Here is a 27,440-nt window from a genome sequence, read left to right on the forward strand (position 1 = left end):
CACGTCAAAGATGCTTCAAGAAAAACAGCACAACTAAGCTAGTGTGCCCACAGCCCAGCGGCACAGGTCACGGGCTACTGAGGTTCCTAGGAAGGCAATGTGCTGCCTATCAAATACTGCTCTTCTTCGTGATGCCAATTTCAGTGAATTGGACACCGCAGTAGTTCAGCTTTATCAACCTTTCCAATTTTATCCAGACTTTTAAAAAGCATCAAATGTACTCCTTTTTACCCCCAAAGAAATCTGAATATGAACACTTGAAATAAATATTTGAGAAGGCAAATCAAGTGTTACCAGGTCTAAGAGTAAGACAGAAACAAGATATAATAAAAGTATTCAGACATCAAATGCTAGAAAGAAAAAGTAATTCCGAAAACTATTTGGGATATATCATCTTTCCTAAAGACAGCCAGCTATATTCTTGAAAAAAAAAAAAAGACAGAAAATAAAGGTTGTTTCTCTGTGTCATTTGCATTCTGGCATGAGTGTTACAAGGCTGGTCCCAGGAAGGGCTGGTTTCTGCCAAGGGCAAAGCTGATAGCCTGATGCTGTGCTGGGAGACTGAGATCACCCCAACATTGGGTCTCCAAACACTCAGCAGCCAGCCGCTCGCTATATATGAAACACAGAGCAGTGAGTGCCCTGCAGAGCCAGGCTAGATTCTGAGACCCAACAGAACCTACCCAAAGAAGTCACAAAATCCTGCTGCTTTCGAAGGATTTGGTCCTAAAGCTTCACATTACAGAAAGCAACGAGGTCGGCCAGGGAGGATCTGTGGGTGTTCCGGAACACCAAGAGCTCAGCCTTGCAGACGAGGCCCCTCCCTGCGGCCGCAGGACCCGTGGGGAGGGTGGAGGGGGCCCCAAGGGAATGAGTGGCATCTTTCCAGAATGTTGTCACCTGTTCCCACAACCCAAGTCTGCTTTCCAAAGTTACACAAGCGCTCGGAAGAACTCCGAAACGAATTTCGTCAGAGTTTAAAGGCTTCAGAGTGTACGCTGAAGCTTCCTAACACAAGAAGCCTGGATTAACACCATGAACTCATTGGACTCATCATTTCCAAGTCTCTTCTTAGAGAAAAACAGATGAAGAACTAAAAAAGAAAACGGAAGGGCACAAAAAATTCACATGCAGCGGAACACGTGAAAAATACCAATACGCGCAAACGCCTCCAAAGCCATTTCCTACCTAGGCCTGAGATGCTCCTCATCAGAAATACAGACTCTGCCACCGAAAAGACGCCCGGCAAGCGCGGCGGGCCGCCCCGCTCCCGGCGCTAAGGACCGCGGCCTCCTGCGCATGCGTCCGCCCGCAGGCGCCACCGGAGGCTGAGAAAAGACAGCTCCAAAGCTGGTTTCAAATGATTTTATTGCCCAGGAAATTTTTTTTCTTGTGTCTTGCTTTTTTGTTTTTTGTTTTTTTCATTTTTTTTGTTTTCTTTTTAATAACTATAAATTCAAGCTTCGAGAAGCTTGTCTGGTGGTCTTGGAAAATAAAACCCCAACTAAACAACAAAGCTCTTTCTAGCATCATTTCTACCCTGATCTCGTTGTGAGAGAGGTGGTAGTTACACGGCCAGAGTCAAGTTCCCCTCATGAATGGTACGGGTTCGGTTCTGGGGGGTACTACAGGAGACGACAGCATGGTTGACGAAATTAGAATCTGCTGGTGGCATTTGCGGAAAAGAAGCCCTTGCAAATTTCTAAACAACAGGAAATTCTGTTAGGAAGTTCTAAAGTGTCTTACAGGCCCCAGAGGGAACAAAGTTAGTAAAATGCCTCAACAGAGTTTGGAGAAAATACTGGATTTCAGAGTTACTGGAACTGGATGTGTAAAAACAGGGTGGTAAGTTAGGTCATGCTTATTAACAATGGTCTCAAGTTCAGATAAACTACGTGACAACACTCCACTCCACAGGCCACGCGCATTCCCGGGGCTCCTTCCTCAGTAGGTGCTGGCAGAGGGCGTGCTCAGGCGTTTTCCGATGTAGATGCTGAAAGGAAGCAGAAGACCCCGTGACTCTCCGCTTGCAGTCACCCAGCTTGTCTGCACAGGTACTTAATTCTCCAGTGCTGAGGTACAGTGCCAGTTCCCCAACTCCATCTCTCCTGCCTCACCTCCTGGGAGTGCCGGGGCTTGAACTCAGGGCCTCGCGGTTAGTAGGCAAGCACTCCGCCGCTAAGCCACGCCCATGAGCCCACTGCCTCGGAACAGCCAGTCGCAGCCCAGACTGGTTTTGCATGACTCAGCTCACTCCCCAAGTCTGGCCCTGCACTCCATCACAGGCAGTGTGGAGACTGGGCCAGAGCAGAGCAGGGCCCCCGCCCCGGCCAGAGGGAAGCACAGGCCCCCGCGTAGAGAAATCCCTTCTGCTGTGCAGATACAGGAGTACAGTGAGAGGCCAGGTCACGTGGGTGCCAGGGAGTAAAGAAGGCTCTTGTGAGAACTCTTGAGGGGGAGTGTGACGAAGCTTCACGCACCCACACTAACAGCAGAGCCACTTCCACGTAAGGAAAACAGAGGAAGAGTCCGAACACCTTGCTATGCCAAGCAGGCGCCTGAACCCTGCAATAGCATGCGCAAAGGGAAACGCTAAAAAACAGTAATTAGCTCCACCCTTGGTGCAATAAAAGCTACCACCTTTTAAAAACCGCTTTTTATCTGCATCTATAGCAACACTTACACTTAATTAAGACGAGAAAAACAGTCTGAAGCCTCGTGAAAGCAAGAAACACTGCATGCACCAAACCCAGCCTATTGGGGGCAATGCACGAAGCAACCGGTACCCCATTAAACTCTGCGCCCGTCCCACGACTTTCCCACCCCTCCCTCCCTTCCTCCGCAAGCCTTCTGCCTCGGGAGCCACGCTCCTGACCGCAGGAAAGCTGTCGGCCACGCCGCACGCCTTCGGGAAGGCGCTCCAGCTGCTCCACGGAAGAGGACGCTGAGACTAGCAGACAGGTCCTGAAAGATAAACGGCGAGCGCATGCCCCTCGGAAGGGTATGAAAGCATTAAATCCCAAGACGTCCGTGAAAAATGCTCCGATGCCAGGTAAACAGGAGGCTGACGGGCGAGTAGTGAAAGTGCTGCAAATCCAGTCTACCCCTTGGCATGCGCGGCTGGGCTGCTTTGGGGAAATGCTCCCTATCGGTCCCCAGATGTACACGCCAGTCATTCTCTTCCTTTACAAATTGCTCAAGACAGGGCTGGGGCGCTCGCCTCGCATACATAAAGGCCCTGGGTTCAACTCCTCAGCACCACGTCTATAGAAAAGGCCAGCAGTGGTGCTGTGGCTCATGTGATAAGAGTGCCAGGGACAGTGCTCAGGCCCTGAGTTCAAGCAAAAAAATAAAATAAAATGAATGAGTCAAGCCACACATCAAAACAAAAGAGGAAGAAATTATTTAAGAACACAAAACTCCAAAAAGAAACAAAGTCACACAAGGACCACTTAGAAATGATCACTCCGGCTGGGTGACAGTGGCTCGCCTATAATCCCATAGCTACTCGGGAGGCTGAGGTCGGAGGATCACAGCTTGAAGCCAGCCCAGCAGCCAAGTCCTCAGAGACTCTCCAATTAGCCACTCAAGAAACGAAATGAAGGTGTGGCCTAAGTGGTAGAGTGCTAGCCTTGAGTAAGAGAGCAGAGACAGCCCTGAGTTCAAGCCCCATGACTGACAAAAAATCAAAAACCAAAACAGATCACCCCTCAGTATAGTCAACACTGCTGGGCTGGGGCGCTGGTGGCTCACGCCTGTAATCCTGGCTGCTCAGGAGGCTGAGATCTGAGGATAGTGATTTGCAGTCAGCCCAGGGAAGAAGAGTCCATGAGACTCTTATCTCCATTAACCACCAGAAAAATCGCAAGTGGAACTGTGCCTCAGAGTAGTAGAGTGCTAGCCCTGAGCACAGAGAAAGCACGTAGGCCCCGGTTCAAGCCCCAGGACTAAAAACAATAGCATACACACTGCTGCCTCGTAGACTGATCTCATACCGAGTTCAACCATGGTTGCGTTTACCTTGTTTGCACTGGGGCATGAAAAGCAGAGCAATGAGGAAACCAAGGGGCCCTTTAGGAGCCGAGGGGTACTCACCCCAGCCCCAAAGCCAGGACGTGAGAAAGGAAGAGGGACGGAATGAACACCTTCAGGAACTCTGCGGAGAAGATGCCCCCTTTCTTCATGGCTCCACTTTTCCTCATGCTTAGCGACACAGCACGTTTAGGGTGTCTGAAGTGGAACTCCCTGGAAAAGAGCGTCAGGGGCAGGCATCAGAAACGTGTGCTGAGAAGCCCGGAGGACTGCAGCAGGCCCCTGCGCAGGGTGGACAGGTGGGGACTTACTTGGGGGGAATGTTCTCGGGCCTACTGGACCAGTCTGATACCCAGTCTGCACTTTTCTTCAAAGACTCTGCTTCCTTCTCTCCTTCTCCAGCTTCTTCCTCTGACTGTAGAGAACGAGACAAACTGTGAAAGACAAGTCTGGACAACACACTAAACACAGAAGGCTGTACGTGGTCATTCTTATGTAAGAAATGGTTGCTGTTCTACAGAGGCTGGTGAAGTAAGCTAAGAGGGCAGAGGACCTTCTTCAAAAGGACTGAGTGAGCCCAACTGCTGCTGTACCTCAGCACAGACTACAACCTGACAACCACTGTGTAGAGACGGAGCTTCCAAGTGGAACGTGGGTGGTGATTACATGGAGTTTCACTGTACTCTTCTCAAGCGTCTACAGCTAAGAAATCTGCGAGTCACACTCAGAAGAACATGTTAGCAAAACAGTGTTAAGAAAGCTGAGACCCGGGGCTGGGAATGTGGCCTAGTGCAGAGTGCTTGCCTGGCATGCATGAAGTCCCTGGGTTCGATTCCTCAGCACTACGTACACAGAAAAAGCCAGAAGTGGTGCTGTCGCTAACCTTGAGCAAAGGCAATTCAGAGACAGTGCCCAGGCCCTGAGTTCAAGCTCTGGTGTACGTACACGTACACGTACACACACACACACACACACACACACACACACACACAGCTGAGACCTGGCTTAAGTAACTGCCCAGGGGCTGCAAGCAGAGCCTGCGTGCACATCTGAGGTCCTGCCCTTGAGGTCCCCACTCCTGCTGTGCAGCACTGGGGGCTGAACTCGGGGCCTCCGGGTGTGCCATGTTCCCAGTCCAGTCAGGTGTCAAGCCATCACCCTTCTGCTTGCCTGCTTTAGCTGGGGTCACAGTCATGGACTACCAGAAGCAGCTTGTTTTTGAAGGCTAGGAATACGGCCCAGTGCTGGCCTTGGGCAAAAAGAAGCCAGGGACAGTGCTCAGGCCCTGAGTTCAAGCCCCAGGACTTTGTTCGACTGGCTGAATAGCTAGGATTACAAGTGTGCACTGTCAATACCCAGCCCTAACACCCCAACAACTCTTTAAGCACTAAATCATAATTTTAGGCAATTTATTATTCAAACATCTCTCAAAGTTTTGAAATTACGTTGACCAAAAGTTTTTTTTTAATAATATATTTTATAGGGTTAGGCTTTAACATCTACTGTACCAAATAAATGAAAAATAAATTATTTTTATTGCTAAAAATAACTAGATTTTCAGATTCAGGCTAAGAATAATTGACATTTCCAAAAGCCTCCTTTTCTGGCATGTGTGGGGAAGGGAGAGAAGACAAGGTCTTGCTACCCATCCCAGGCTGGTCCTGACCTAGTGACCCTCCGGTCTCAGCCTCCTGGAAGCTTCTGTGGTAACAGAACCCAAGGGAGTGAGAACTTCCTACAACGACCGTAGTCCTCCTGTCAGGAAGCTGAGCTGTGACCACACCCCAGGCTCTCCAGGTGAGCGGCCCCCTCCAGGGCAGAGCGGGGCCTCGTGTGTGGGGTCACGCGCTTTCGCTCTGGTTGGCCTGGCTCTGGGTGACAAAGCTGCCCCGGGAAGGGCTTTGCACAGGCGCTCCCTTCACCAGCGAAGCCCTGTGGTGTGTGCTGCACAGACAGTGTCGTCTGGTCTACTTCTGCCCAACTTGGCAAATTCCAGCGCACGGGACAATGCAGCATTTAGGACTGAGCTTTACCCACTGAGCACGGAGATTACTCAGAATCATGAGTTGGCTCTTTGGAGTACACTGAAATCATCCTAGACCAGAAACAATCAACCGTCACAATTTACATACAGATCAGTTTGTGTGCTCACAATATCGGACTCTCCACACACACCGTGGCTCATTTCTTCTTGTTCTGTTCTGTCTTGCGGAGCTGGGGCTGGAACCCAGGTCATGCCCGCTCATCACTGCCAAGTCCTGCCTCCCTTCCCCCACCCCCTGCGGTGCCTTCAGCTTTAGGCTGACGTTTCTGAACAAGTCAGCGTCTCCAAGTTGTCAACAGAGTGAACATGCACTAAGACTTTATGTGCTGGATTTTCTCCAATGTGCTGTGATTCTTCTCTCAGCTCAATGAAGTGAAGTTGTCTGTGGATCAGTATTTTTTCAAAAACCAAAACGTCAGGTAAGTTTCTAAACGTCGCCATCTGCTTCGTTTTGCGAATCGCCTCTTTGCCACTTTGGGGTGGGAAAGCACCTTCCACTTCCTGGAGTTCCTGCCGGGTCGTTCTTCAGTGGTCTCCGGGAATGGCTTTGACCTGCACACCACGATCACGTGCATAGTTTTCCAAGATGGGGGAGGAGTTAATTCCCAGTCAGGACCACCTTCCAACACCACCTAACCACCCTAAACACGGGACCTGTTCCGAAAGGTGCTGCCTTAGGACTCGCACACCCCCGCGTGCGTGGCAGAGCCCAGCTAGGCCCCGCTCACCCTCGGGGCTCTCCTGAGACCACATCTAGTCAGTGCTCCAAAGGGAGCGGCGCGCCCCAGGCTCAGACCTGCTTTCAGTCTAGCGCTACGAAAACCTGCTTCGTCATCTTAGGACGTAACTTAATTAGGACAAAGCCTCACTTTTTCCATGTGTCCATGAACATCATTCTTTCATTGCACTGAGAATATGGAAGTGAGAGGCATTTTTAAAATAAAATTAGCACCTAGAACAGATGTGTCAAATGTCAGTGCCTTTCCTCCACTCTCCCAGAAAAGCTTGTCTATTCCGTAGAGGCAAACGGATGCCTTGAAGATGAAGTGTAAGCAAGTTCTTCACCCACTGCTATGCTCTTTGGTGGTACTGGACTTGAACTCAGGACTTAGCATTTGCTAGGCAGGCGCTCTACCGCTAAGCTCACCTCCAGGCCTGATATGCTAGTTAATTGTAATAGGGTCTTGTTTCCTGCACATTTGGCCTGCGACCCACCTATTTCAGTTTTCCTGTGCTAGCTGAAGGGACAGGCACACAGTGCCAAGCTCAGCTTCTGATGAGGTATATGTATTGTGGCCCTTTCTGCCTCCCAAACTCTGCCTCCCATAAAGCTTAGGATGACAGCTGTGCACCACTGGGCCCAGCGATGGGTTAGGAAGGGGTCTCCTGAACATCTTTGCCACTGTCCTGGAACTGTGATCCTCACATTCTCAGCCTCCTCAGAAGCGAGGGTTACAGGACAGCTAGGGTTACCAGGGCCGTCAACTATTCTTTTTGCTTTGCTGTTGGTCCTGGAGTTTAAACTCAGGGTCTTGTGCTTGCTAGGTAGGTGCTCTACCACTAAATATATTCTGCCACCTCAAGGCAACTGTTCTTCTATGTTTTCTAACCCTAAACCTTCTTCTCATTCAGGAAAAAAATCATGCTGGGCACTGATGGCTCGCGCCTATAGTCCTAGCTACTCAAGAGGCCCCGAGTTTGAGCCCCATGACAACAACAACAACAAAATGCTTCCCAAATTCCTAAGAAATTAATTTTAAATTTCCTCTAATATTTTTGATCATCTTTTAAATAGTCGTATAAGGGAGCTGCACTATATATAACCTGTTTATTTGTGTCTAATACGTCTTGACCAGTCACTCCTTCCCACCAATTTCTACAATAAAAAAAAACTAGGGAAAACAAGGTTTTCTGAAAGTTTAAGTTATACTTATTATTAGTACCCATATCCTAAGCCTTATTAGCAGCTTATCATCTGCTTGATGACAGCTAATTCTCCTTCAGCGTGGAGTCACGCTGGCAATCCTACGGTAATTTGACACAGAGGCTAAAAACCTTCCGCCTCCTCCCTCCCCCATTCCACAAACTCTGTAGGATCCCAGGATCGGTACATTCAGCTCTAGGATTCCACGCGTATGAACGGCAAGCCTAGTTGGATGCCTGTCACTTTGCAAGTCAGGGCAGCGCCAATCGGTGCTCAGAAACGGGGACACGTGAGAGAAGGCTGTGTGAGAGGGTCGGAAGGTGCGCTCGCGGGGAACGTGCGCAAGGGCTTTCTTTCCTGAGCGCACCTGCAGAGCCCCACTCAGCCGGGTCCCCGGCAAAGGTCAGGCTGCACTAACGACTGTGCCGAGTTCCCCTCCGAGAAACAGCACTTTTTCACACTTTCAATTTCTCTGAAAAAAAAAAATACAGACTGAAGATGTCTTCCTCAGGAAAGTTCTTTTCTTTCTTGGATCCTTAATACATTTCTGGTTTGGGTTGGTACTGGGACTTGAACTCAGAGCCTGGGCACAGTCCCTTTTTCACTCAAGACTAGTGCTCCACTACTTGAGCCAAACCTCCACTTCTAGCATTTTGATGGTTAACTGGAGACAAGAATCTCATGGAAGCTGCCCAGGCTGGCTTCAAACCTCCATTCTGAGATCTCAGCCTCCTGAGTCGCTAGGGGTACAGGCGTGGGCCACCGGTGCCCAGCTCTTGGAATACTTTTTTTTTTTACAGCTTTTTCTACTTTAGTTATAGTGTAACCTCGTATAGTCAAACACACACATGCCAGAAATTCAACAATTCCCCCCACCCCCAAATCATCTTACTACACATTTTTCAAGTTTCAGAAAAGAGCGAATATAGATCATAGTAAAAACATAGAGAAGTTGTGTGGCTTTTTACCTAGTGTACTGAGTAGACCCACAGCCCAGCCTGGATAGGCCTAATGCGAAGGGGTCAAGGTCACTACAATGAGAATGCCACAAAAGGAGACTGGTTTCACAGCCCAAACCCTGGTGGGGATGTTAATACTATCTCCGTCTATACTTCCAACCATTTCAACTCCTAGTAAACTACATTTACCTTCTTTATCTCAAGAGGGCTTAGATGAATGCTTCTATTGAAATTTATCTAAAAAGTCACTGCTTTGATTTTAGATGCAAAATTGTCAGACCTGGTTCAAACCTTCATTTACTTTTGTGACCTTCAGCAAGGAGTCTGTCTAGGTTGTCTGTTTCTGAACTCAAGAAACTCACCCAGGGAACACTGTGGCGAGCCACTGTAGAGCAGAACTGCCCACCTCTAAGACTGAACAGGTCCCAAATCCTCAGCAGGAAAAGCAAGGCGACAACAACTATGCTCCCTTATGTCAGTTCTAAGCTCAGAGACTGAGGAACTTCAAAAGAGCATCAAACCATCCTGCCTGGTCCTCGTTAAGGTATTTCATCAAAACGCAGCTTTCCCGGCTGCACACACAAACACACACACACACACACACACACACACACACACACACACACACACACACACACCTGAGAGCTGTGGTCTCGGCTGGTGTGCATCTCCACGTCAAACATGATCTGCCCATCTTCTTGCGGGGAAGGGCTAGGAGAGAAAGAACGCAGCCGTTACTTTCACGCTTCTTTTGTCACATAAACGTGCCTCTATTAGAAGTTAGAAAATTAAAAGGTAACAGGAAAATGGTTTTGGAAAAGCAGCATGTCTCCAAATCTACCATAGCTCTGCACACACAAACCGGATGTGGCAGCCTGGGGCTAAGCGCAGGGAAGGCCTCCGCAGGCGTTGTGGAGTTGGTCAGCGGGGGTGACGCCTTCGTAAAGAAAATAGCACCTGAAAGCACAAGACTGTCACTATGTCATCTTTGGCTCTTTCTTCCACTAAAGGCGAAGTGATCTTCAAGTTTGGAAGCCCTGAGGTTCCCCCAGCAGTTCTCAAAGATTCCTCCCAGGGTCTGCGAGGTCAGTGCTGCACAGTACTGTGAGAGTTTATTTGTCCCTTGATCATTTTCTTTTGAGTACACAGTGGGTCTTCCAAAGGTGACAAGTTGTGAGACAGTGCAACAGACAGCATGCAAAGGCAGATGGGAATCCAGCCGTTTCCCAGACATTGAAAGATTTGCAAATAAAACAACTCACATTCTCATTATTTTTGGCTATAGGAAAATGATTTTTTTCATTAAAGAACTGCTTATGTTAAAATGTATTGCGTTTATTGCTTTGAAATTTTCATTCTCCCTCTTTTCCCCCACCAGAACTGAACACAGGAACTCACACTTGCTAAGCAGGCACTCACCACGGAAGCCTCCAGTCTTTTTATTTCTGCTAGATTTCTTTTTGGATAGGGCCTTCCTTGCTTTTTTGTCTGGGTCAGCATGAATCATGATCCTCCTATTTACACTTCCCGCAGAGCTGGGATGCCACGCACTGTCATTCACGCTCAGCTGACAACCACACCCAGCTTTTTTCTAGGTGAGACAGGGTCTTGCTTGGGCTGGCCTCAGCTAGCCTCCCAAGGGTGGCCTCCCGAGTGGCCTGAGCCACTGGACCTGGTGCCCAGTTTTCATTTCGGAGTAAATAGTCACAACACAGAAACCAGAGTGTTTTGAGGCTGCTAATAAATTTTAAAGATTATACAGGGGCTGGGTGCAGGTGACTCACCCCTGTGGATCCTAGCTACTCAGGAGGCTAAGATCTGAGGACTGAGGTTCTAAGCCTGTCCAGGCAGGAAAGTCTAGGAGACTTTTATCTCCAATTAACCACCGGAAAACCCAAAGTGGCGCTGTGGCCCAAATGGCAGGGCGCTAGCCTTGAGCAAAAAAGAGCTCAGAGACAACACTCGGGCACCGAGTTCAAGCACCATGACTGTCCCCCCCAAAAAAGGGGGTTAAAGATTTGGAAGTTTAAGAACCATTATTTTACTTATTTCAGAAACCTGTGATCTTTAATATTTCAGAGCAAATAACATAGGTTTTTGTTTTTTTGCCAATCCTGGGGCTTGAACTCAGGGCCTGAACACTGTCCTTGGCTTCTTTTTGCTCAAGGCTAGCGCCCTGCCATTTGGGCCACACACAGTGCCACTTTTGGCTTTTTCTATATATGTCGTGCTTAGGAATAGAACACAGCGCTTCATGTATATGAGGCAAGCACTTTACCACTAGGCCATATTCCCAGCCCCATAACATAGGTTTATAAAACCCTTATAGTATTACCAAGTTTATTCCTGGAATTGAAAAAAATTATAAATTTTTAGACAAAAACATGATCACAGCCAGACACTGGTGGCTCACGTCTGTAATGCTAGCTACTGAGGAGGCTGAGACCTGAGGATCATGATTCAACAAACCAGCCCAGGCAAGAAAGTCCCTAAGACTCTTACCACCCATTAGCCACCAGAAAATAAGAAGTAAAGTTGTGGCTCAAAATGGTAGATCAGTAATCTTGAGGAAGAAAGTTCAGAGACAGTGCCCAGGTCCCAAGTTCAAGACCCATGACTGACAAAAAGAAAAAACAGTTGAGTGTGTTAGATATCCCAGAAGAGTGTTACTGAGCTAGGTCCTGGGTTTCTTCTGAAAGGCCTGGAGGTGTGCAGACTGGGAGACAAGATAGGGTCCAAAAGCATTTGAAAACCCTTCACATACTTATAAAACCCCAACTAAACATGACCTGGAGAAAAATCCATGGGTCATCACTTGCGTAAGTATGACCACAAGTGAAACCATGTGAACAGATAGGTAAGCTGGTAACTTCTTCTACCAGGTGAAAGGTAATAAACACACAGTATCAACGATCAAGGTTCGTGTACTTGAATGTATGGGGACAGTAGGTCACAGCAAGCAAAGACTTGAGAAAGGCAAATGGAAAGGATGTAGACATCAGTGGGCAATTTCTTCATCTACACCATTCTGGAGACAGCATCAGAGTCAACGGCAACTGTGCACACAAGGGGCCATCAGATCTGCTCTAGGCTCTAAGAAACGCGACGACACGGGAGTTCTCCGGCTGTCTACAACACCGGCACCCAGCAGCCTCCCCCTGGGAGGCTCAGGCACCACTTCACTCATTCCTCATTTCTCTCTCTTGCACTAGTATGTACTATATATAACAAGATTTACCAAGTGTAAAAGAGAAAAATACCCCCAATCCTCGTCCTTTGGAATGTTTTCTGAACCGACTTCCTGTCTGCAGGGCCAGCGGCACCCAGTGTCTTGAAGAAAAAGGAAAGCCTAGCCGGAGAAACAAGTGAACTGCCAGGGGGCGTTCGACCCACAGCTCTCTCTGGAGTCTTACTGTCAGCACGAGCAACACTTGGCCAGTGGAACTGGCTTCCCCGTAAAAAGAAGATCTGATGTGAAATCTCCCGAGGAAACGGAAGGCCTTCCAAATGAACTGTCCTCACACACCGTGCGGTGCTGCGCACTGAGCAAATGCTGCTCAACTCCACTCAAACTGCAGTTCCTGTCAGGCACGCATTCGCAGAGCGTCCAGAGGAGGCATGACCCTGCCGGCCCCTGGAAGCCTCGCTTCCTGGAAGGGGACAGCCCAGGGACGAAGGAAAGTCACGACAGCTCATCAGCTCTACAAACAAACATCTGTGCCACTGGGCTTTAAACACTAAACACCTAGGGCGAATACAAGCTGCCGAAGAAAAGTGACTTCATCTCAGAGGAACGGCGGGCGCTCCGGTGCTTGTCAACCTGTTGTCCTGGAGGCCAGCGAGCCCTGTCCCCGCGGCAAGTAGCCTGACCACCCACCTGTCCCCCGGTGGCACCACGCACCTGTCACAGTGAGAGCTGCCTCTCGAGCTGCTCTGCCCCGACTCGTGCTGGGCATCCAGAAGAATCTTCTCCATGTCTCCGTTGTGGATGGAGGATGAGGAGGGCACGTGCTCCAGCCCTCCGTTCTTCCCGTTGCCATTCTCGTTGCCATTGCTGTTCATGGGGAGCTCCACCCAGGAACCTGTTGGACAAGTCCGATAAGTTCACCAAGCCAGGGCGCTGCAACCCCCATCCCCACACACAGGGTAGCATGGCGGCTTCAGATAAGAGCTCAGGCCCTCAACGTGAAGCACAAGGATTCTGAAGTAAATAAACAAGGTATAATAAAAGTAAAAATCTATATTGTTCCATCTCTGAAGTTTCTCCTGCAATCAGCCAATTTAGAAGAAATCAAATCTGAAACTAACTTTTAGGGGAAAAAAAGGCTTCCTGCCAGTTTTCCCCCTGGTTAAAGTTCAGTTTATATATAATCAATACTAAGCTACAAGGTTACTTTTCAAAACAATACATAGTTACTGTATGACTAGACAGGTCACATTTTTGGGGTACTGGGATTTGAACTCAGGCCTTCACATTCGCCAGGCAGGTGGTTCTACAGCCTGAGCCATACCCGATCCCTTTAATACATTAGATTTACACAAAGCACAATATATATTGCATAGTCTGCCTCAGCTAGTGCTGTATCTGTATCACAAATTATAATAATACTCTGTTATGAAAGCACTGGCCATAGGCATGGCTCCAGCACTTAGAAGTGCTAACCTCAGTTAAGAGAAATCAAATATAGCCAGGCGCTGGTGGCTCACGCCTGCAATCCTAGCTACTCAAGAGGCAGCGACCTGAGGATCACAGTTCAAAGGCAGCCCAGGCAGGAAAGCCCAGGAGACTCTCATCTCCAACGAACCATCAGAAAATGGGAAGTGGCCCTGTGGCTCACTCAACGTGGTGGAGTGCTAGCCTCGAGCAAAGAGCTCAGGGACAGCGCCCAGACCCTGAGTTCAAGGCCCACGAAAGACTAAGACTAAAAGAGAGATGTCAAATATACATACGTAACTCATGTACAGCTTAGTCAAGAGGAGACTGTTCACTTGTTCCTGACGCGGTCGCGGCGCGGGTGTGAGGTGAGGGAGAGGTGGCCTCTGGCCGAGTGGCCCTCTTCATGCCCAGCATGAGCTTCTCCGAGAGGTAAGCCTAACTCCTAGCCCCTTGCTGCCATTCTGACGGAGAACCATCCTACAGTTCCTCCCGCGAGGCTGACATCTGAACTTCAGGTACCACCCATCACAGAGAAGCGCCTCTCCAGGAATGCAATCATGCGGCCGCCAGCTCCGCACAGAATCTGGGGAAGATGCCCAGAGCCCGCGGGCCCTTGCCAGCGCTGCCCTACAGGCCTGCTGCTTCCCTGCTCCCCTCACTTTCCACTTCTTCTCCTCTTTCGAGCACCAAGCACCCTGGTGAACTTACCTCTTTGCCGTCTCCCGGGAGCTCCTGCTTTCTAGGGTTTTCATTAAGCCCTAAGGATGTGGAAGGAGAAGCTGCAGCCAGGAGGAGGCTCTGGGAAGACAGCTAGCAGAACTGGGTGGGGCCACACAAAGGGGAGGGGCCCCGTAATCGGAAGTTCTTGAAAATGTGTTGGGCCCAGTGAGTGAATTTTAATATGAACTGATTAACTGCAGCCAATTAACCAACTTCACAACACAAACAGAAACGTGCGTTTCCCCTAAGTTTCCTTCCTCACAATATCTGTTCTTGGAAAACACAACCAAGCAGGTTGGTGAGACCTGTGCTATGAACGCCCAGCGTCCCACAGCTGAACAGGCAGCTCCCCCAGAAAATACCTGCACCACCTTACACCCTACAGCACCCTGAAATGAGGCAATGCGACCCCAGACCCACAGTGAGGTCACTGTCACCTTTGCAGGGTGAGCCCCTAAGGCACCTGGGGCTGGGAACCTGACTTTACACCGACACCCTCCCAGGCTCTGCCCAAGCTGCACAAGCACAGTGGGGGGTCCATTTGCAAGGGTGTTGGGGGGCGGGGTGTCTAACCCTGGTAGTAGGAAGTGCCTAGCAAAGAGCCAATCTCGCACGCGCTCCTCAAGCGCGGTAATGTTTGTAAAGTGTGCTCTGAGAACAGGATCTGCAGCAGCCAGCGTGTCCCCTCCTCCCTAGGAAGCCTGGAGGGCTGTCACAGCCCCACTGCCACCACGCAGTCCCAGGGCTGTGCTCCAGAAAACGCAGGTGGAGCTCAGGTCCTGGGCCTCGTTCTACATGGACGGGGAAAGGGGCCCGGCTACAGACAACTTAAGACACATGCATACACACAGCTAGCAAAGCCATGAGAGGTTTACACCGCAGACATTTAGTATCTGAAATGCCTCTGGAATGTGTGAGAAATATGCCAAAGCATCTCTAAATTTAGAGCTCTGTAAAACATTAGAGACACTGGGGCGAGAAGGAAGAGAGGGAGGAAGGAAGAGAGGGAGGAAGGAGGGAGAATGTGTTGTGACAAAACTTTCTTTCCTAGTCTTACTGCTTCCAGGATTTTCAAGCTTCTGAAACCAATGGGCCCCGTTCTCCTTGTGCAGAAGCCCAGAGTGTAAAGCAAACAAAACCCCAGGGCTGGGCTGCCTGGCAGGCGGGGGAGCGGGGGACCGCGAGTTCCAGACGGGCCTCTGCGGAAGCCAGCCCCCCTCATCACACAATTAGGTAACGTGCACCAATGGGGAACACGCCACAGTGCCACGCTTTCTGCTCCTGACTTTCCGGAAGGATTTCCAAAACAAGCCAATTCTATTTTCTACATTAGCAATTCGCACTCGCGCATCTACCGTGTTTGGGGATGGCCTTCGGCACCGTGGCACGCGTGCCATGGCTGGCCACGTTCATGCACCGCGGATCGGCGCAGCAGTTGAAGCTGAAGCCCAACTCCGCCCAAGCCACCGCAGGTCACTGGGCACTCGTGGGGCTCCACTCCGGAAAACAGGGGTAACAGCTGTATGCACTGCAGAGCTGTTAGGACGATTAAATGAGCCCACAGAAAAACAAGCAAGGTCCCGCACATGCTCAGTGCTGCAGACGTGGTCTGTACTGTCTCAAAACCCTTTGTAAAAATATGCTCCTCGACAACATAAATATCCACACAAAAGGAGGGAGGAAGACTGAGCAAGTGCAGTCAATATATTCTTTGTACATCACGTAAAAATTGAACTGTATAATGAAGGTAGTATGGAAAGGGAAATGAGGGAGTAGAGGAGTGGATGCACTGTACTTGTAACCTGACATGCAAAATTGTAACCCCACTGCACACCTACTTAATAAAAAATATAAGTAATCAATACACGAATTGAAAAGTTAATGCGCCTCTTTCCCCCACCTCTTACTCCTGTTCCTAAAGGAAACAACTTCAAATGGATTCACATGGAGATTTCCGGAAATGTTTTTTTTCTTCAGCTTGCTTTTTGTTTTCATTGCAAGTGTAAATGTATTATACACTGTCATGCACTGAAAGTTTCAGTCTTATACACTGTGCTGAGGGCTTTCACCCACAACTCACAATGTCCAATGTCCATCCAAACACAAGCATTCCCCCACTAACTAACTGACTTGCATCCCACCTCATCATTTATAAACTTACAGTTCTTCAACCATTACCCAACAGCAATGGTTAACTATTACCAACTATTACCCAAAGGACTTCCAATACTTCGCTGATACACTGAGGACTCCAGTGAGCTTTCCAAAAGATGATTTGGCAATATTTATTCAGTGATTCTTACAAAAAAGATCACCTAAGATCACTGGGGCAGGGTGGAGGCTCCGGTGGTAGTACCAACCAGCAGTAGGTCCTGAGAGTTCAAACTCAATAGCCCCCCACCATATACATACATACATGTGTGCAGGCCACCTGTATAAACAGAGCATATTCATGACTAGAAAAGGCTGCACAGTAACACGATCTGTAGCGTAACATACAAAAAAGCAGATTGGATTCTTTTTGCTGTTGTTTTCTTGTGGATTTTTTTCAGTAATTTTTTTGTGGGGGGGGGCAGGCTTGAACTCAGGGCTTCTTTTGCTCAAGGTTAGCGCTCTACCACTTGAGCCACAGCACCACTTCCGGCCTTTTCTGTGTGTGTGGTGCTGAGGAACTGAACCCAGGGCCTCCTGCATGGTAGGCAAGCCGCCTACCACTAAGCCACATCCTCAGACCTCAGTAAATCTTTTTAAATGGTATTGTCTTCAAGTAGCAGTACAAGGAGAGGGGTTCCATTTACATGTCCATTTATGTGTTCAACGCATCTTGAGTAACGCCCTCCTCGCTCTCTCCACATCTATCCCATCTCCGGTCATCTCACTGTTTCCCGGTTCCATGTGCTATCCGTGACCGTACGCACCCACAATCCTCCTCTCCACTCATCTATCCCTGCTCCCATTAGCCTCACCTCTCCTCACAGCCAAAACATGTTGCAGTTTTATTAAATTGTCTGATAATTACTCGGAGGAATCTCACTCCTGTGCGCCTGACACTTCAGTGTGATCCTACAGATAAGTATATGACCTGTGTTGACATATATACTTGTGTTAGGTGTGACGTCACATGTTAAAGAAACATCTCCCCTCTTGTCTTCCTGAGCCTGGCTCACTTTTCTCAGTGTGATTTGTTTCAGCGCCATCCATTTCTGCCTGGGTTTTGTTGAAACAAGGTCTCTCTCCATGTAGCCTGGCTGGCTCAATCCTCCGGCCTCAGCCTCCAGTGCTGAGACTATGTCTTTCCTTTTTCCTTTTTTTGGCTGATCCTGAGGCTTGAATTCAGGGCCTGGCTCCGGTCCCTGAGCTTTCGTGCTCAAGGCTAGTGCCACTTGAGCCACAGTGCCACTTCTGGCATTTTGTGGTTATTTGGAGATAAGAGTCTCATGGACTTTCCATCCAGGGCTGGCTTTGAACTGTGGTCCTCAGATCTCAGCCTCCTGAGTAGCTATGATGACAGGCGTGAGCCACGGGTGCCTGGCGTGTCTTTCTTAAATATGCATGTCCTTTCCTCATCACCGAATCCATTCCTGACTTACAGCCCAGGAATTTCTTAATGTTCTAACTCCAGCCATTCTTAGGAAGTTCTCTTTCTACTTGGGAAGGAAACAAGGCAAGATGGGAGGTTTGTGCTGTCCCACCAATACAGCACACTCTTCCTAACAAGCACACTTCCAAAGTAAGAGCAAGAGCTTTCTCCATTCTATAAGATTATTTACATGCTGAACGCTGTCAGTATACAATGACATTTTCTGTAGTTTAAGTTTTGGGGAAATAGCTGGTCCAATAACTGTGATTAGACTTACAGTATGCTGTGGACGTACAGCTTCATAACTGCCAGTTCAATCCTCTTAGGGGTTCAGGAGAGGGAAAGAAGGAAAAAAAAGTGTTCCTCCTCATTTTTCCCCATCTTTAAAGGCCCCATGGTTAACTCCTACTCTAACCAGGAATGACATATTTCACTCTATTTACCTTCTTTCCTCAAAGCCATTCTATTTGCTCACTGGGTACCTGAGGCTGGAATCCAGGCTAGACCTACAACAATCATTGGTTTTCCTGAAAAGCTAGCTTTCACTAAGTGGGTGCTTCCACTAGCCGCTGACTTACGCACAATGCCACTACAAGCAGAGGCATTTCATGTGCCAGCCCTAAGAACGCTCTGATAATGCTTGGCAAGAATACTGTCGCTCAGGAGCTTTCTAAACAAAAGGCCAACAAGAATTCTCCTGCGACCTACTGAACTGTAGGCTAGGAGTGACTTACTAAGTATTTTTAAGGATACAGGCGGCTTTCTTAAAAATCAACAAATGGACATATCACTTTGATTTTGAAACGAGTTTGTCTATTTGTCCCATAATCTGTAATTTTAAAAAAATCAGAGGACACACTATTTCAAATATTTCAATTATTTGCTATTAAAATGTTGCTTTGACCCTCAACTAAAATCTCAAACTAAAGCTAATCTATATGAGCTTCATCCGTTTTTCACAGTTGTGCAACATTAGTCAACAAAGTCCTTGGACTTATCAGCAATTCAGATAGCATTTGATGCCTGAATAAGTTGTTTTGCTCAGTGTCTTAAAAAAAATCACTTGAAGGAATCAATAAGACTTCTTGTTTTGTTCAGTCTGCTGTTGTGTAATGAGCTAAAAAGGCACACAGTAAGAAGCTAGAGAAGAGTAACTAAATATGGCATTATCTAAAAGCTTTTCAAGTAACTTTTAAAAGTGGTCCATCCCAAATGAAAGATATATCTTCTTTGTTGGTTTTTTTTTGGGGGGGGGGCAGTCTTGGGACTTGAACTGGAGGCCTGGACTTTGTCCCTAAACCTCTTTGTGTTCAAAGCTAACACTCTAGTGCTTGAGCCACTTCTGGCTTTTTCGGAGTAGTTTATTGGAGATGAAGAGTCTCATGGACTTTTCTGCCCTGGCCGCTGGCTTTGAACTGCAATCCTACACAATCCCAGCCTCCCAGGAATAGCTAGGATTTACAGGCATGAGCCACCAGTGCCAGGCTCCAAATGAAATGCTATCTACGGAGCAAACTTCCCAGGGCAGCCTCCGATATCCCACGGCTGGGAGGTAAGAAAAACATAGCAGAAACTGAATCCACACCTGACAGCAACTCCAGGCCCCAGCCCATTCCAGGCATCTAAATCTCCATTTGGGGTGGCTTGCTCTTTTAGTCCTCTTTGCTTGCAGTGAAAATCGTACACAGTCCGACCCAACTGGGCACAAGTATGGAAGCAGTGCAACTAAGAAACTCAACATGAAGATGAGATGAGACCGGCTGGCCCCTTGTGTAATAAGGAGCAACAACACAGAGATTAGGATACACACAGCAGTCAGGCCCCCGGCAGGTGTGGACTCGGCCAGGACCCTTGACTCTAGTTTTTTGTTGATTTTTTTTTTTTTTCTTTACAAGCGAGCCACCAGGGCAGTTAAGTCAGAAATCTCATTCTCAGAAAATCCACGATTTCTAAGAACAACTTAAAACTCCCTATTAAAATGTGACAAAGACACACCATGCCGTCTCTTGGCGTGAAAAACAACTGTATATATATATAATATATACATATGCATATATACACATACATAGGACGTGACACACTCGAATGCTTTTTTTTTTTTTTTTTTTTTTTTTTTTTTTTTTTTTTTTTTTTTGCCAGTCCTGGGCCTTGGACTCAGGGCCTGAGCACTGTCCCTGGCTTCTTCCCGCTCAAGGCTAGCACTCTGCCACTTGAGCCACAGCGCCGCTTCTGGCCATTTTCTGTGTATGTGGTGCTGGGGAATCGAACCTAGGGCCTCGTGTATCCGAGGCTGGCACTCGTGCCGCTAGGCTATATCCCCAGCCCTCGAATGCTTTTTTAAAAAGCCATCGGAAGCCTCCTGCCCCCCCCCCCCCGCCCCAGGGTCTGCCCGCACCCCGCAAGGGCAGAAACCCCCCTCCCAGGTCTGCTGGGTGGCGGAAGCGTCCTTCGTGGGGCCGCGTGCCGACGGCTCCCACGAGCTCTCCGCTCAGGCAGCAATTCCAGGTGGGTGAGGTCGGAGCCTTTCCCACGCCGGGGGGGGGGGTGAGGGGGCGACCCCGGGCGCCCCAAAGGCCCCGGTCTGCGGGGCACGGCTCCCGCGTGTCAAACAAAAGGGGACGCTCCCTCGAGCAACTCGGGGAGACCTCAGGAGCCGAGCTGCCCTCCGCCACCCATCCACGCGTGATTCCAGGAGCCCCCGGATCACCCGAGTTGGGGTTTCCGGCCGGGGCCCGCCCCGCGCCCCGCCCGCCGCCCGCGTCCATCCCGGGGCCGCCCCGCCGCACGTCCCCGGCCCGCCGCACGTCCTCCGGCCCGCTCCGCCCACCGCGCTCCGCCCTCCCACGTCCCGCCCCGGCCCGCCGGCCCCGCCCGGCCCGCCCGCCCGGCGCCGCCGCGACCCCTCGGCCGCCCGCCCGCCCGCCCGCTCGTCGGCACGTCCCCCGGGCGGCGGGACTCGGCGACCCCCAGCCCAGGCCCCGAGGGGAGGCCGCGCCGCGCCTCCAGGAAGCGCCGAGCGCCTCCTCCGGACGGGAGCGGCGCGACGCCAATCACCCGCACATCCTCGGCGCGGGCCAATGGGCGGCCTCCTCCGCCCCCTCCTCCCGCCCCCCGCCCCCCGCCCCCCGCGCGGCGCCGGCGGCCGCCGCGGCCCCGCAGCCCCTCCTCCCCCACCGCCCCGCCGAGCCCCTCGGCCCCGCGCTCACTGTTGAGGCCGGCGGGCGGAGGCAAGGCCTGCTCGCCTTCCTCGCAGTTGTTGTTGTTGTTGTTCAGGGGCGGCGGCGGCTCCACGAGATGAGACGACATCGTCGGGGGGCTGGAGGAGCGGCGGCCGCGGCAAGACCGTCGCCGGTGCTCGGGCCGAAGAAGCAACACAACAAGCCGAGTCCCCCGCCCCCTTTTCTGCGCCTGCTCAGTCCCTCCCCCGGATGACGTCAGAGCCCGCCCAGGACACGTGATGACAACACAGCCCGCGGCGCGGCGGGGCGGGGCGGGGCGGGGCGGGGCGTTCCCGGGCCTGCCTCGCGGGGCCGGCGCGGGAGTACTGCCGACGTGCACGCGGCGAGGGGGAGGAGGGGAGGGCGGAACGCGTGCGTGCGTGCGTGCGTGCGTGCGTGCGACCTCCACCCGCCGCGTGGGATGCGTGGCGCCGCGTGCGGGCGGCCCGCCCCCCTCCACCCCCGGGCGTCGTGTTCCCACGGGGTGTGTGTGTGGGCTCCCCCCCCCCCCACGATGAAGCCCGCGGCCGCGCCTTTGCGTCCGAGGTGTTTCTGAGCGGTCGGGAACCGAACCCGCGGCCTGGCGCGCAGACCGTGCCGCCCCCTCGACGCCTCGGGGCGCTCTGCCTACTCCGGCCCGGCCGGGCTCCATCAGGGCTCTGAGCTAGAAAACTAAACTCAGCAAGGGGAAGAAGAAAAAAAAAAAGCCCAGTACGGACTTGTCCAGAATGGACCGCGCAGTGGCGACTGTCTAAGCGTGGTGACACTTGGAAACGGCTTTTAAAGATCTGGAAAACAGGTACACCGTGGAGAGTGTCCTGAAGGCACCTGTCAAAGCCCAGGGGTCAGGGATGCGGTCCGTAGATTGTTGGGAGGTCGTTGACGCTGTTTCCAAAGGTGTGCTTCCATTCCACTCAGGACCGTGACACTCTCCGCCCCCCCTTCTTCCCTTCCCTGCTCCTCCCCATCCTTGTGTGGGGGGGGTGGGGATAGGAGATGACGGGTGCTTAAGATTGAACCTCCAAACCTGCACGCCCCACCCCCATTGTAAGCACTTCTTCTAGAGCTTTGAAACATTGAAAAATCTTTTTTTTTTTCCCCCTTCAAGTTTCAATATAACCTGATGCCGGCTTCTCTGGGCTTAGGTAAATGGAATGGGAAATGTATGTCTATCGGGACATAACTCGCTTGTGGAAACGCGGGGGCTTGGCGCCTTTAGTTCTCTTGTTTCTAAAGGATGTTGTGACATTCACTTACTGTGTCAGAGGTGTTTTTGAGTCAGGCTCTCCCTGTGTATCTTCTAGGCCGGCCTGAAACTCTTGAGTGCTGGGATTAAGGTGAGGACTATCCCTCACGTCTTGCTTCCTCTTCTGCCTTTGTGTGATTCATCCTTTATTTTTCTCTTGATTGTATTACCGGATGGTCTGTTTTATCGACTCACTTTGTAAAAAAAAGTATTACTCCTAACTTCTTTTATCAAGCTTTATTGGAATGCAAATCACACACCATGTAATTCATTCATGAATCAGGGCTGGGAACATGGCTAAAATCCACAGTCCGATATTTCGTCATGTCCGGGGAGCGGTGCACCTGTTACAGTATGATACTAGAGCACTTTAACCACCTCAAGAAGAAACCCTGGAATCTTTTGTTTTTCCCATTTGGAATTTTCTTTCATCCTTGTATTCTGAACAATTATCTATTTTTAAATATATTTTAAAATTGCTATTACAAAGGTGATGTACAGAGGGTTACAGTTTCATAAGTCAGAGAGTACATTTAATTTTGGACAATGCCACCCCTTCCCTCACTCTCTCCGTTTTTCCTTTCCAATCCCATTCACAAAATGTTCATCTTCAACATAGTGTTTAGTGAGTATCACTGCTGCATTTGTTTGCCCTTTGTCTCTCCATTTCTGTGCTCCTCATACCCTCCCAAAGACAGAGAAATGAACAAGACACAAAGGAAACAAAGACAACAAAAGAAAAAAAACTCGTTTCCATTTCCTCTGAGTTCATTTTAATAAATATTGCGTTATAGATCAGAAGCACATTGACATTGTGCCTTCCTGTTCCTCCTCTTAGACTACCCTTCTTTGGCCTCACTGTGTGTGAATGTCTAGAGTTTTCTATAATTTATCCTGTCCCAGAATATTTTAGGTATAGCTTCTGCGTATGAGAGAAAACATGTGCTATTTGTCTCTCAGAACTTGGCTTACTTAACATGTTTTGGTCTAGGTCCATCCATTTCCCTGCACATGACATAATATAAAATTCCATTGTGTATAGGCACCCTATCTTGTGGATTTATTCATCCATTGCAGGGCATCTGGGCGGTTTCCGTAACTGGGTTATCAGTGCAGCAGTGATCATGGACGTAAATGTCTTTAAGGTGGCCTGGCTTGTGATGGTCTGCGTAGATGCCCAGGTGTGGTCGTAGGTTTTGTTGAGGAACCTCCAGACGGCTGTCTGGAGTGGTTGTGCTAGCCTACATTTCCACCAACCGTGTAATAGGTTCCTTTTCCCTCACATCCCCGCCAACATTTGTTGCTCACATTCACATTGGCCAACAAGAGGTGAGATGGAATTGCAGTTTTGATTTGATTTGCATTTCCTTTATGGACAAGGATGTTGAGCATTTCCTCATACGTTTCTCCTCTTCTCCTGAGAAGTGTCTCCTTAGCTCCTTTACCCATTTAGCCATTTGCTAATAGAATAGCTTTGGGAGGGGTTAGTTTTTTGAGCTCCTTGTATGGTTTGGGTGTCAGGCTTTTGTGGGATGTCTCGCAGGTAATGATCTTCTCCCAGTCTGTTGGCTGTCTTTCTAGTTTAGTAACTATGTCCTTTGCTGTGCAGAAACTTTTTGTATTGACGTAATTCAATTTGTCAAGTCTCTCTCCTATCTGGTGTGCCCCGGGACTCTTTTCAAAAGGTTTCTGCCTGTGCCTAAGAGCTCTAGTGTTTCTCCTACTCCTTCTTGCAGCAATTTCAGAGTTTCAGGTCTGATGTCCAGGTCTTGGGTCCACTTTGAGTTGACAAACAGGGATCCACTTTGAGTTTTCTGCATAGGATGCTCAGTTTTCCCAAACACCAATTATTGAAGAGACTTTTGGCTCCCTTATCAAATATCAGATAACTGTAATATATGGAAACTGCCATTTTACGAGGCAAGCACTCTTGCCACTAGGCCATATTTCCAGCCCCCCCCTCCCCTTTTTTTTGCCAGTCCTGGGTCTTTTTTTTCTTTCTTTCTTTTTTCTACATATGTGGTGCTGAGGAATTGAAGCCAGGGCTACAAGTATACGAGGCAAGCACTTTACCACTAGGGCATATTCCCAGCCCCAACTTTGCCATTTTAATCTTGCCAAACAGGTGCTCTACCACTTAAGACACACGTCTAGCTCTTTGTGCTTTTAATTTTCCAAGTCTCACTTTACAGCTGGGGCTGACCCAGGCCACACAGCTCTGTTTCCTATAGCTAGGATGGTAGTCATCTACCTACTGGGCCCAATCTCAAACCACAATTTTCTATCTTTGAATGCCCAACAGGCAAAAAGTTTTAGTGTTCATCTTTTACCTCCATTACTACCTATTACTGTAGTTGCTCAAATCCTCCTCTAGATTTGAACTTCATACTTTAAATACAGTTGCATCACTTAGTAGAGTCCTGTTGCCGTAATTTATGCAATTACCTCTGGCTAGGTAGTTTCCCGTCTAAGAATACTATTTCCTTGAAGAAACTTGGTTGTCATGGGGCTTGTACTCAGGGCCTGGGCACTGTCCTTGAGCTTTTTTTTTTTTTTTTTTTTGTTCAAGGCTAGTGCTCTACCACTTTGAGCCACAGCACCACTTCCAGTTTTCTGGTGGTTAATTGGAGATAAGAGTCTCGTGGATTTTTCCTGCCTTGGCTGGCACTGAACCATGATCCTCAGATCTCAGCCTCTTGAGTAGGTAAAATTACAGGTGTGAATCGCCAGAGCCCAGTGAACGTTTTTATTTTTGAAGAACAATCTATATACCCAAACTCACATGTGCATAATACATATTTGATAATTTTGGAAGTAGGTACACCTCCATAGTCATTACCAAGTGAACAGAACCATCACCTCAAACAGGTCCAGTGTCTTTTTTCTCTGCCCTCCTGCCCTTCCTTTCGTTTTTGCCCTCAACAGCTGTTAACCTACTTTGTAATTTGCATTATATATACATATATGCATTATATAGGCACTGACAGTGCTGTTTTTCCTCCAGTATGTTATTTTTACTCTCAATAGTAATAGCCAGTTTTGGTAATACCGTTTTTTCATTAAAAAAAAAAAAAGATCATTTGGGCACATAATTGGAGGGAAAAGGGCAAACAAATGCAGTAGTGATCCTCACTAGACACTATGCTGAAAATGAACCATACAACTTGTGGGTGGGGACAGGAAGGAAAAACTGGGAGCAAGAGAAGGGGTGACATTTTTTTCTTTGTTCTTCTTAGTCATGGGGCTTGGACTTAGGGTCTGGGCGCCGTTCCCTGCACTCATTTTACTTAAGGCACATGTTGAGCCACAGTACAACTTTGGGTTTTTGGGTGGCTCAGACTTTAGTGCTGGGGCTGCTTTAAACCTTGATCCTCAGATCTCAGCCTCCTGAGTAGCTAGGGCTACAGGTGTGAGCCACCAGCACCGGCTTAAGAAATGTACTCTTTACCTCACTTATGTAACTGTTATTTCTGCTGTGCATCACCTTTGTAATAACAAGAGTAAATAGACCACGCTTAGAAGTCACACCTACGGTCCTATTTCAAAACCGCAGAAACTATCCTGCTGAGGACACAACCAGCGACGAATGTAAGTATTGCCTCTGAACTTTTCAAATCAACCAAAACAAGTTAACTTCTCCCAGATAGTGGGAAAAACATGGCTGTCTCATATACTTAGAATGGAATGCGTTGGAATTCTGGGAGGGAAACTCACGTTCCAGATCCCAAGTATGTCTATTCATTAAACACACAGTATTTGTAGCTCTAGGAACACATCCATTAAAATCTTAAATGTTCATTATTTCAACATTCCCATTTTCAAGAATGAACACAATCAGCTGGTCACAGACTAAGTAGTGGGATAGAGGAGCTAGTGGCTTACAACACCTGCAATCGTAGCACTCAGAAGGCGGAGGTAGGATTGCCCAGCAAGTTTGAGGTTAGCCTGGACTATAGTGAAATTGTCTTAAAAAAAAAAAATAAAGCCAGTAGTACTAAAATATAGTATTACTTGATATATGTACAGTGGAGACATGAAGCTTTTGCCAACTGTTACAAGGCGCTATCTTCTATAGAAAAATGGCATGCTCAGAACACATTAAGAATACGATGAATGGATGTTTCCTCCACACAGTACCGGGGGGGGGGGGGTGTTCTTTTTTAAAAGTCCAAAGAACGTGTGTGAAAATGCAATTCATCTTAAAAGCAATTATTGACATTCCAGAATTAAATATGCATGCCTGGGCAGCACGAATTCCATCTCCTCACAAAGAAGGGCTAACCTGGCACAGGGGTCTGAGAGGTTTGGGTTCATACCAAACTCCTTTAACAGAACTCTGCCTGTATTCTCAAGATACTCAATGCTGCTCCACACGCCCTCTAGTGGGAAGCCCCAGAACAACCAGCTGCCAGCATCCTTACATTGGAAAGCAAATAGGCTCTTTTCCCTCTTTTCCAGTTGTCAGATTCCTTTCGGAATTCTGACAAAACTCACTAGTGCGGACTGTAGAGAGTTACTTTGAGCCTGCACAATGGATATTCTTAATGTTAACACTGGTCACCCAGTTTAATGCCACCATGTAAGAAGAGAATTGCATGAAGGGCTGGGAATGTGGCTTAGTGGTTAAGAGTGCGTGCCTGGCATGCATGAAGCCCTGGGTTTGATTCTTCAGTACCACATACACAGAAAAAGCTAGCAGTGGCACTGTGACTCAGGTGGTAGAGTGCTAGCCTTGAGCAAAAACAAGCTCAGGGATAGTTCAGGGACTTAAAAGCCACAAGATTGGCAGGGGAACAAACAGAATCCTATCTAACATGCAGTGCATGTGCAGTCTGTTTGAACTTATTAATAAAATGAAGTCTGCTCAATTTCCAAGACTTGGAAAAAAAATAGGGGAGTGGTGTTAAAAAAAAAAAAAGCCAGTGCTGGCCGCTTGTACCTGCTCTATCTGGCTACTCAGGAGGCTGAGATAAGAGGACAGCCTGGAAGCTTGTAGGAGCATAAATTCCCTAAGGCTCCATTCTCCAGGCGCTATTGAATACTAACAGGTGTGACAGCCT

General features: G+C 48.9%; 1 protein-coding gene across 2 annotated transcripts; it reads right to left on the reverse strand.

Annotated features, from left to right (window-relative positions):
* Positions 1 to 231: 231 nt before the first annotated feature.
* Bnip3l (BCL2 interacting protein 3 like) lies at positions 232 to 21,325 on the reverse strand. Of its 2 annotated transcripts, none has more exons than XM_048330417.1 (6): positions 21,123 to 21,325; positions 12,861 to 13,041; positions 9,598 to 9,670; positions 4,344 to 4,447; positions 4,096 to 4,245; positions 232 to 1,993 (listed from the first exon to the last, which is right to left on the reverse strand). In XM_048330417.1, exons 1-6 carry the CDS (start codon positions 21,220 to 21,222, stop codon positions 1,945 to 1,947), a joined length of 657 nt encoding a protein of 218 aa, XP_048186374.1. In that variant the 5' UTR covers positions 21,223 to 21,325; the 3' UTR covers positions 232 to 1,944. The 2 variants fall into 2 exon arrangements, with proteins under 2 accessions (XP_048186374.1, XP_048186375.1); XM_048330418.1 differs by lacking the exon at positions 21,123 to 21,325 and adding an exon at positions 14,325 to 14,433.
* Positions 21,326 to 27,440: the final 6,115 nt, after the last annotated feature.

The sequence above is a fragment of the Perognathus longimembris genome, chromosome 21 (assembly GCF_023159225.1).
Source record: "Perognathus longimembris pacificus isolate PPM17 chromosome 21, ASM2315922v1, whole genome shotgun sequence".
NCBI classification, from domain to species: domain Eukaryota; kingdom Metazoa; phylum Chordata; class Mammalia; order Rodentia; family Heteromyidae; genus Perognathus; species Perognathus longimembris.